Consider the following 11,999-nt stretch of genomic DNA (forward strand, 5'->3'; position numbering starts at 1 on the left):
GCTTTCTTTCTAATAGGCAATACAAGACTATATTATAAGAGGCAGATAGATTAAAAAGAGAATTTTCGCTCCTTCTATTGACCTTGGTTTATGTGTTTTCTTTCAGTATTTTCTCAAAACTTTTACTTACATATAAAATATATTAAAAATAAAAATCTAAGAAAACATACTTGGAAATACACTGTACAATAGTTCTATAATTTATTTTCATTGCTGATTATTTTTTATTTCAAAAATGTACATATATTTTTAAAAGGAAAAATTTTTAAAGTACAAATGTGGTAATGCAACTTTATTATACGAATTATAGGGAAAAAGCAGCCAGAGTACAATAAATTATTTGTTTATATATTGTCAAAAAAGTTAGATTTTCCTTTGGAAAATCAATTTATTAGTATGTATGGAGTCTTTAAACACATAATCTCTATAAATAATCCTTAGGCAATAACCAGGAATTTAATATTTACAATAAAATATGCTCACTACATCTCTACTTTTACCATAGAAAAAATGGAAATTTGTCACAATCAGAGAAACCAATAATTGAGTAAATTGTTGTACGTCCATATGAATAATTACTAGGCAATCACGAAAAAGAGTTCACAAAATGTCTTAATGGCATTGGGAAATGCTCACACTATAATGTTAAGTAAAAAGATTAGATCACAAAACGTTATGTTATGATTTTAATAATGTTAAATCATGAGTAGAAAAAACACTATAAAAATACAAGCAAATACTAATAATGATTGTTTCTAGATTTTTTGATTATGACTTTTATTTCCTTAATAATATATTTACATATTTTCCAAATTCTGTGTAGAATGATATATATTAAAAAGAGATGCTAAGTATTCTAACAACCCACTTAATAACAACAAAATTTTTAAAAAGGAAAATTATGTATCAGGCACTGTGTTAGGTCTTATACTGATGAGACTTCAGTAAACATTAATGCTCACAAAAGCTGATGTTAAATTAACCAGCTAAAATTTGATGTGTCATATACTAGGAAAGAATAAAGGAATAGAAATATGACCAAGACGAACCAATTATATTTGGAAATTTAAGCATAGAGGATTTGACTGTTGAAAATTGTCATTATAGGGATAGATTTTGATAGGTGGAAAAATGGAGACAGGATATCCCAAGACGAGAGGAAAGGCATGAACAAAACAAAAATTGCATGGCACGTGTATCAGGGACGGAGCTTAGTTCCATCAGGAGAATGCATTGATGTTTGGTGGCTGGGCAAGAGTGTTAAATATCACGCTGTGTGGCTTGGACTTTATTCTACAGCCAATGGAAACTTGTCAAAGATTTCAAAGAAGGGAAATCACCTTTTTAAATGTATCATAGTAAAGGATAGATAGGTAAGTGAAAGAATATAATGGAGTCGTGGATTCCAGAAACGGTATTTCTATAGACAAAATATAATGAGGCCCTGAAGTAGTGGAGGCACATTGAAAATAGAGAGGAGGGCATGGAGATGAGAGATATGTCAGAATCAGAATCAAAAGGACTGATTCAGGAAAGAGAGTGGAGTCCATAATGAGGCTCTTCACGGAGAGGATATAGATAAGCACGGAAAGAAGGTCAATGATGAAAGCAGAACAAGATAGAAGTACTGAGGAAAGAGTATTATGAAGGATGTTTAATAAAAGTCAAATACAATGAGGATTAAGAAAGTATCATTACCATTACATGCAACCACATATGCTTGATTCTATGTAACACTTACATAATCACTTTACACCCTAAATCACTTGTTTCCAAGAGAGTGTAGAAATTGAAATTCAGAACTGACTCAGAATTTTACTACAGAATTTATTATTTTTAATAGTATATTTAAAATATTAGTAAAATAAAAATTTTAATATTTTAAAAGGAATGCATCTGTCATATACTTCTACCTGAATAAAATATTCTTATCATTGGGTATGTAGTAATCTCTGATTTCCTTTATGACAAAGGTATTGCAAGGAAAGTCTCGAGAGAGGCATGGGAGTGGATTATAAGAACCAATGAGGCGCAGTTTCCACCGTGAGGATGACACATATGTGTCACCGGTATATGCTTCAGCCACAAATGTGTACCCTTTCTGTAAGAAAGAAGAATTACACAGAAATTACATTGTTGTTAGTCTCTTCAATGTACAATATATGGTTTCACAGTATTGAAATGCTTTATTGTCTTGATATACATAAAGATCCCAAGATCTTTTGATAAATATCAGATCACTAGCATTATGTTTTGAAATACCTCTTTTAAAGAGCCATCTTAAATGTTTCCAGAGAAAACGAATAACACTTTTGTCGTGTGGTCCCCTAGCCATAAAGTACTGCTCTTAACTGAAGCAGATGATTACTATATTTTCTTCTAATTCTTTTAATAATTCCTAAGGCAGATTTTTATCACTGCATCATCCCGGAGTAGCCCAATAGCTTCCTACTTAATTTCTCTGTCTTCTCAGAATTATCTTTCTAAACACAAGTTGAGAAAGGCAGAAGAGTTTATGGAAATGTAATTCCCTTGGGATGACAGTTGGCAGGTAAAGCTATCAGATTAATAGCAGATCTGGTTCCTCAAAACCCAGATGCCAGTCTGGAGATAAGCTCTTTAGGCTGGAGGAAAGAAGCAGGTAAGGAATCTGGGAAAGTGATAACGTCATAGTGAGTAATAGCTTGAGTCAATATAATTGACTCAAGTCAGTGAAACAGGAGATGATGAGATACAAAGAAGCATAATATTATAATGAGATATAAAAACCCAAAGCAATTCTGAGTTTTTAATTCCAGACGCTTTTATTTTATTTATTTATTTTAGGAGAGGCAATCTTTAGTTGACCTCATAGACTGCAAGGACCTTGTCAGTTTACAATCCCTTATTTTTATTTTATTTTATTTTTTTATGCCTTCAGCACCTGATCTTCCTAGGTGATCTCTCATCCAAGTACTAACCAGGACTCACTCTGTTTAGCTTCCGAGATCAGATGGGATGGGGCTTGTTCAGGGTAGCATGGCCATAGATGAAACAGATACTTTTAATAAGAAAAAGACAGATTTGCATTCAAGTTGCTCTCAGAGGGAGAGGATGTGCTTTGATGTGTTTAGATTTCCAGAAACAAAAATTACAAACATACAAGATAGAATGAATTTATAACATTGCAATAAATGTGTAGGAATATTTACCAGAATCCCAATACTCATAATGAGATGAGAATTGCAACACCAACAAAAACCTTTTAATATTATGTTTGGGGCAAGGAAAAAGGAAGATAAAATCACATAAGCTAAAGTATTTATATCTGCAAAGTGTAATGGACAGATTTATTGCTATTTTCATTATTATTTGAGCTTGTGGTACTAATGCATTAAAGAAACAAAACAAAATCACATGATTCTATTTTGTGTTTGTCTAGACTCAGAGAATTATTTTGAGAGGGAAAAATATATTTATAAAATGCTAGGATGGATATCAGTAAGTGAAAACCTAATGCTAAACCATTGATAGGATTCTAAGAGAGGACCTGGCTTATTATAAATAAGTTATAGACTCTGAGTAAAATAGTAACATAATAAAGTACCCCGTGCTGAGAAACCTTATAGATGAGTATTCTAAATCACAGTTTATGGTTTTTGAAATATTATTAAAAAAATTACAGCAAACAATTCTAAATGAAAACTCTTTCAATGCTGTTTTTATTTTTTTTAACCTTAGAACACTATTTTATTTTTACATAAAATAAATTAATATCTTGAGAGACACTGGTTCTGTGGACATACATTGGAAAAATACTGACCTAAAATAGACAGCATGTGTGTCAAAATGCCTTACAGGTGCTAAATGCTAATGCGATCATGGGATGCAAAACAATGGAGTAATGATCCTTCATACATTTAGCTGGATCAAAATGTCCTTTAAAGGCTGCATTCAGTTCCGAGAACCACAATTTAGAAGGGATGTAGATAATTTGGAGAAACATTCATAGATCAAGAATCATTCAGAGAGGAAAACCATAGTGCAAAAGGAATCGTTGAAGCTATTCTGCTATTCATACACTCTATCTTCTCTTCCTCATTCTCTCAATGTTTTTTTCTAAAATGAGCTAAACTTAGAGGATAGGAGAGATGAGTCATTACAGAGAGGGAGTGGCTATGTTTGTGTCCATCTTGAACTTGTAATTTAGAAATAATACTTAAGTGGAGATAGAATGGTTTTCTACATATTGACTCAAATGCAACACTTAGACTGGCCCCAAAATTCAAGCTTCGTCTCAGGAGAGAGGTTTTCACTGGAGTTTGTAAACTAAACTCGAACAGACTAAGTATGCTAGATGTAAATAAGTATCAGATTCTTATTTGGTTCCACTCAATATCCTTTGATGCTCCCCACCAAAATTGTCGATGACTAACATTAGTATACACGCCTAGTAAAGCAAAGAGCTCATTTCTAGAATATGATGACATTTATAATTTTGATAGAGTCTCCCCTTGATAAATCATCTTTTCATATGATCTGTGTTTTTTTTATTTCCAATTACAAATTAAGTAAATGTTTTTATTGAAAAGGAAATCTAGGTCTCAATTTTGTTTTGAACACAAAACTGCTCTAAAAAATAAAGTCTTATTTTAAAACATCTAAAATGAGTCAAAGAACTATTCGTTTTTTTATGGAGTCAATAAACTTTTTAATTTTTCCTTTATTCCTATAAATCAGTACTCATTAGATAGGTACATCTTAACTTGTACAAAATAATTCATAGAATCATTGGCTGACATGAACCACAGAAGTCAGTTACAACAACACTCAAAGAGAAAAATGAAGTTCAAAGCCATACAGCTAAAGAACGGAAAATGACAGCTAAAATAGACCATCTGATTTCCAGTGCATGTATACACTATTTTGTCATGCTTCCTTCTCAGAAGAATGACCAAAAACACAAAGATATGACTCAAATAAATAGTGAGGCAACATGATTTGAGTGAACATCAGAGATCGGGGTCTATCACTCAGCAGGAGTAATGTGTCAAGTGCTCCTATCCTTGGAAAGAATCTGCAGCCTTAGAAAAGTCTGGGGGTGGTAGGGAATGAGTGGTTGTGTAATCATAGTCTTCTGAATATTCAGGACTCGAATAAAAACCTAGAGAGAAACAGACAACCAGCTGATTTAGTTTCGGGACAGGACTAAATGAGCTTTTTAGTTCTATTTCCATTTTAAGAGTTTGCATGAGTTTTTAATTTTAATAATGAGAATTTTTGATGCTTTCCTTTTGTCTTATTTTCTTCAGAGAGTAGAAAAATGAAGGCTGAGAGGTGAATGTTCTAGCACTCACTTTAAGTACCTCCTATCATCCAATAAATAAAACTTTGATAGAAAAAGACCAGGTCCTTATTCCTCCATTAAATAGATTAAAGGCATAGCTGCTCTACTGTCTTCTGACACCTCTACAAAGTGCCGGCCTCTCACTACCATTCTATCATATGGAAAGAATTAATTTTACACCTACCTTATTCTTGGTATAAAAATAAGGCACCACTTTTTGGAACACCTTTGGCACTTGTTCCATTGTATCATTATTGACAACATGGAGCACACAGATTGGAAGTGTAGTATATACTTTGGGAACCAAAATCATATCTTGATGAACCAAAAATGTTTCTCTGTAATTACAAAAGCATGAGCTTTTCCTTGACATGAATCGTAAAGAAAGTATGAAATTAGGTTTGATGCTAAGAAATAAAAACATAAGTTTAAAGTTCCAAATGAACAAGATACACATATCGCTTTTCTTTAAAAATTGTTATTAACATATTATTTTGTCATGAAATACAAATTTTGTAATTTGTGACTTTTACCAAATTTGCTATTGCTTAGAAATAAATATCTTTCTATACTGAAAACACATCAATTTATTATATTATGGTTATCATACTCATAAAAAAGTCTAATTAACTTCATATTCTTCATCTTTTGTTTAAGAAAACATGAATAAGAATTTCTATAATATCTTATTTATGCATAGCAGATATGAAAGAAATGTTAACTAAATTGTAAAAGTAACCTAAAAGTTCATACTTTAACTACTATCATAAATAAAACTCTACACATGAACGTTGCATGCCATTTAAAGATGACATCACTTGTCAATATATGATAGCCTCACCTGAATACTATAAACCAACTATTTGGTGGCTGGTCTGTATAAGTCACAGAATAGTCAGCAAAAGCAATCTTGGTTTCTTCATCTTGATAGCATGGATAAACTTCGATGGACTTGCACTTGCTTTTAAACATTAGTCTGTAAATATAAAAACAATTTAAGTATCAATGGCAAAAGCAACTTTTAAAATCAATTCTATTTATAAAAAAAAAATAGGCAAAAATTAGCATAAAATATTGCAATCCACTGTGGGCTGGGTTGAGTCCTTGAATAAAAGGGTGCTGTGGGGCTCTCGGTGCATGAACCAAGGAAGGGAGACCATTCCAGGCCGATCATGTCTCTCAAAAGTGCCCAGAGTTATCCAAGGTTCTTAGTCAGTGGCGAACCTAATTCGTGATCAAGGTCATAATTGTGTTTATAGTTGGAAAATCAGCACCAATAGTCAAGCTGTAAAGGTTGGAAAACTAGAAGCAGACAAGACAGCCAAAAACTGGGTGGGAGCCACTAAAAGTTCTGAAGTTGACAACTGATACTGGAATGGAGTTTAAAGTGAGAATGTATTTGAAAAAACAACAACAAAAAAAACCAGATAAACAACAACAACAACAACAACTAAAGCCTTGAACAAGGGAAGAGTACAGAGTCTTTTACATAATTTCTGTTGCATGAGAAAGTGGCGCATGCTACTGGTTAAAGAATTGTGGGGTGAACGTTCTCTATCTTTGCCCCCTGGAAGGCTGTGGCACATCCCAGAACACGATGAAAGTGATGCGAGGGATTCTCCAGGTCCTGCCCTTCGCGCTAGATCCAGTTCCGGGCAGAGCGAGAAGGGCAGGACCTGGAGAATCCCTCGCATCAGGAACTGGATCTAGCTTCAGCAGCATCAGAAATCTAGGGTCTCTTATATAACGTCTCAGTGTATTAGCTGAGATGGAAGCCAAGGTGGCCATAGGTAAAGGTTCCCTACTAGAGATGAGACAGAGCTAGAGGTTCTCTGACTTCCAGAAGGCAGATGGTTTAATTGCACTGCCAGTAGGAAGCAAAGCCATGGAGATTCTCGTGGAGGCCAGGAGTCACATGATACATGTCATCACTGGTCCTTTTTGGTGGGAGGAACTTGATAGGTTTATATTTAGAATGGTTTTAAGTCTTTTAAAATAGTCACAAGAACGAAGACTGACCTCATATCCTGGTTTGCCTGGAACAGTCCTGGTTTATACTCATAGTGTTCTCTCTATCTATAAAATTGTCTCAGGTTGGATGATAAATAATCTGACCACCCTAAGGAGGAACTATAATGTGCTGGTCTGGCAATGCTGGGCACCACTGTTCATCCGTGTGGCCTGGCCTAATCTAAATGTGGTTGTTGGCTGAGCCAATACAGGAAGTAAGCATGCCACAGACGGAAGTGACGTGATGGTACTCACCACCATTCTAAAACAAGGGGAAGATTTAGAGGCAGGCCAGACTGTCATTGTTTCTGTAAGACTTTCTATCCTTTGTCATACATCTCAGGAAATTCTAATGAATATAGGGCCATTGAAATCTTGATGTACCATGTGGAGTATCTTGAATGTCCCAGAGAGATATCCCTGACAGACTTGAAAAATTGTTTTAACTTTGCATCCTAAGACAGAGAGAAAGTTATATCGATAAACTGAGCCTTGCCCAAAATCGACTTTGGGAAGGTCTGCCCCTTATCATCTAAGAATGAAAGGCTAGTCTCCTAGCCTCAAAGTTCCCCATGTAGTAGCAATAATAGCAGCAATATTTATAATAGGTAATGTTCTATATTAGCTCAATTTGTAGCATTGTGCTAAATGTTTTCTATGTTATCTTAATTTATCACCACAGCTTTATAATGAAATAGTACTATGAGGTAGATATTATACCTAACACTACAGAAGAAAAAAAATTAATTTCAAGTTCAGAAAGGGTAAGAAACTTACCCCTCCATGTCACATATCTGATAGTTAATAAGGCTGAAGTTAGCATTAGGTCTTATGCCAAAAGATATGTTCTTGACCATTAATTAATATCTGCTAGGATGAGCAGGTAGCTTTGGATGCTCCTGGCATTTTAGTTTAAAGATCAGTGAGACCTGTCAGTTTCATCTATCCAATAGCACAAGTGTAGGACTCAAACTATTGAAAGAGAACGGCCTCTGTATTGGATATTCACTGAGTTTCCAGGAAATGCTCTTGGCTATGGTGGACAGATCAGATGGAGAGAAACAGCAGCCCCCTGAAGAAGATATGCCTGTGTTTCAGATACACCTCCATGGTAAGCTGATCCAGCTCCTTGACTGGGGAGCTCATGTTTTCAGCACTTCATTTACATGAAAGTTAGGCATTAGGTGTAATTTCTGGCCCAGAGATCTTCCCCACAACGCAAAAGCAGGTTGGAGAGGAAAGTTTACGCTCTCTGTAAGTGTTCATACAGTTGGAATCTTAAGTAAAAGAGTACCCATTTTAGAAACAGGGGTTCTGGAGCAGAAGTTCATTGTGCTGGATTGTCAGACAAGAACAGCCTCCGTGGGCCAGGATTAGGGTAAGGTGAGCGAGGCACTCACTCTCAGGGTTGGGCAAGTATACTTTTGAATTTTCTCTGTATTTAAATTTTAATATTTGGTTCATCATGATATTTTTTTATTAATTTTTGGTTATTTTAAATTTTTATATACTTTTATATATAATTTTCTATTTGTCTCTTGCTTATAAATAGGAATGTGATTGTTATTTTATGTTGATCTTGTATCCGGCAATTTTTCTTAATTCTCTCGTTAATTCTAATAACTCTCTATATACATTTTTGGTATTTTCTACATGTAAAATCATGTCATCTGGAAACAGTGCTGGCTTTATTTCTTCCCTTCAGATCCTAATGGCTCTTATTTTAATTCATTGTCTTTTTGCCCTTCTTGAAATTATTCTAGGATTATTTTCAACGTAAGTGATCAGGAAAGCATCTTTGTTTCATTCTCATACTCAAGGAAAAGCTTTCAAAATTTCACCATTAGTCATGTTTGTGGTAGGCATTTTAAATACTAGATACCATAACATATTAAGGAAAGTCTTTTTGAATCTCAATTTGCTCAATTGATTTTAATGTTAAATTTGTGTTAAATTCTAACAAATGCTTTTCTGAACCTACTAAGGAGACCAAATGATTTATCCCCTTTCCTTGTTAATGTGCTGAATTAAAATGACAAATTTTCTAATGTGAAACCACCACAGCATGTCTGGGAATGGGGAACCCACTTGATTACAAAGTATTATCCTATTTATATAATTCTGATTTTAATTTGCTAATTTTTTTTTACATTTTTGTATCAGTGTTTAAGAGGGTGATTGGTTTGCAATTTTATTTATTGTCCTGTCTATGTTGAGTTTTTCTATCAAGATTGTAAGTTGAGAAACCTCTCCTCTTTTTCTAGTCTCTGGAAGATGTGTAAGATTAATCTTATTGTGTAATCTTAAATTCACTAGTTAATCCATTAGCACATTGCTAAAGAATATATCATGCATCTTTGCCCTATTAGAATTTCATCTAAATAATTACTGTTACCATTTCTGCCATAATGCTAGAACTTTAGAACTCTGTTAAACCTTTTACCTAATTTCTGCATCGCTGAGGTCATGACTTTACTCCTACATATACCTGTTAGTCTGATTGTCCTTTGAAGATAATATGTCTTATTTCTCTGGCTGCTTTGAAGGTTTTTCTTTTGGCCTTTGGTTTTCAGGTGTGGTTTTCTTTGTGTCCTTCTTGCATGGTGTCTGCATACAGAATCTCTTGAAAATATGGGGTGATGTGTTTTATCAGTTTTGGAAAGTTCACAACTATTATCTTTTTACATTCTGGGACTATAATTATATAAATAATAGACTTTCTGAGCACATTCCATGTGTCCTTCATGCTCTTTTATTTTCCACTTATTTCCCCTGTGCTTCAGTTTGGATATGTGTTGACCTATCTCCCAGTTCACTAATCTCCTCTTCTATTCTGCCTAAACTGCTGTAAAAAGTTTTTAATTTCAGTTATTTAAAATTTCATTTATATAATTTCCATTTGACTGTGCTTTATTAATCTAAACTTTTAATCTATTTTACCTTTTTGTATTCTTTATTTTCTTGGGTATTTTCATAATAGTTATCTTTAGAGACATAGAGATTTTTGTCTGCTAACTCCAACATCAACGGAGATTCACGTATACAAATAATTTTTGTTCAGATTTTATTCTGTCTTGGACATGGTTAGTGGCTAGAATGCAGTTTTCCTAAGGCTCAGTCTACTTCCGACTGATCCCTGTTTCTGGAGCATTTGCCCTCCAGAAATTTCAGCTGACAACTTTAATATTTTACTGGAGTTCCCTCCCCTAGCAAGTCCTCAACTATAATTTTTGTCTCCTCAGCACCATAAGACTTCAAGAAACTGTTCTGCTTCTCAGAGGTTTTCTGCTTACGATTTTAGATAAGTTCAACTGAGACAAGTAAAAAGTAGTAAATACAATAGAAATATTTCAGGTGAAATTTTTAGGAAGATCGGAAGCAATGCTGTATATCTAGCTGCAGCGTTTGGGGCAACTCAGTGAATATGGTAGCATTTGAAGGATACCAAGATATTGCAATAATAAGTCAGGCAGACAAAGACAAATGCCATATGACTTCACTTACATGTAGAATCTAAATAAAATAAAATAAATGAACAAACAGAACAGAAACAAACTCATAGATACAGAGAAAAATTAAGGGTTGCCAGATGGGAGGGGCTGGGAGATGGGTTGAAAAGGGGAAAGGTTTAAGAAGGACAAATTACCAGTTATGAAAATAGTCACTTCATAAGGTGTATAAATGTCTAATCACTATGTTTGTTCACCTGAAATTAAAATAATATTGTATATCAACTCTAATTGAAAAATCCAAAAAAAAAGGAAAAAAAAAAGGAAAAAAAAGAAATATCAATTATTATGCCACTTTACCTTAAGAGAGAAAGTGCATACTGTTCTATATTCATTTCCAATATAGCCCAAACTTTTTGAAGAGTATCTGCAACACTGGCATTTTCCTTTGTGTCTAGAAATAACAACAAAAGATAACAATATAAAAGCTGTAAGGTGCCTGAAGGATTATATTTTTCAAAGCCCTTATTTCGTAGAAGTTGAAACTCATAAGTAAGGTGGTACCAAAGCTATAGGCTTTATTAGAAGCAAAATCGTGTTTCAAATACAAAGTTATAAACCTCTAGTTGAGTGCTTTGCTCACCATTTTATGCTGTTTTCCTTCACTTTTAGTTTAAAAAACATAAAATGTCTTTGATCTCATTAAAATCCTCATTCATGAGTTTTCATCAGGAGATCTTCGATCTCGCCAAAAATTTCTTTTGAAAGTTCTTGTGTCAGAAAAAATAATTCATCCAATTTCCCTAAAACAGAGTGGCAAGTAGGATTCCACTAAGGCATATTCCACAAATAGCTTAAGAGTAAATGATTTGCCAAGACAAATGCAAATTCATAGTAAATACTTCAAATTTAACATGTCAGAAACTGACATGTCTTCTTATTATCTTAATTTCTTCATAGTACTTACCAGTATCTGAAATAGATATTTTAATATGTTTATTTGTCTATTGTATGCCTACCACCACTAGAACATAAGATTCATCACAGCAGAAACCTTATCAGTTTTACTATTTATAAGGCCAGAATCTAGAACAGTGCTGTACGCACATTATTCAACACATATGTGTTGAGTGAAAAAAATATAAATACTGTCAAAAATTATTAAATTGCTCAAATTTTGCCTCTGTAAAGAAAATCATTGTATAAATATAATT

At 33.7% G+C, this 11,999-nt stretch overlaps 1 protein-coding gene and 1 pseudogene across 1 annotated transcript in view; both read right to left on the minus strand.

Moving 5' to 3' along the window:
- Window positions 1-11,999, minus strand: part of ADGB (androglobin) — a 154,175-nt gene that overhangs the window by 53,330 nt on the left and 88,846 nt on the right. The window contains 4 exon segments of the mRNA XM_023528329.1: window positions 1,914-2,101; window positions 5,511-5,664; window positions 6,168-6,302; window positions 11,146-11,239. Coding sequence (XP_023384097.1) covers window positions 1,914-2,101; window positions 5,511-5,664; window positions 6,168-6,302; window positions 11,146-11,239 — 571 coding nt within the window.
- LOC111737181 lies at window positions 2,912-3,030 on the minus strand (annotated as a pseudogene).

Source organism: Pteropus vampyrus, unplaced genomic scaffold (genome assembly GCF_000151845.1).
Source record: "Pteropus vampyrus isolate Shadow unplaced genomic scaffold, Pvam_2.0 Scaffold24, whole genome shotgun sequence".
NCBI classification, from domain to species: domain Eukaryota; kingdom Metazoa; phylum Chordata; class Mammalia; order Chiroptera; family Pteropodidae; genus Pteropus; species Pteropus vampyrus.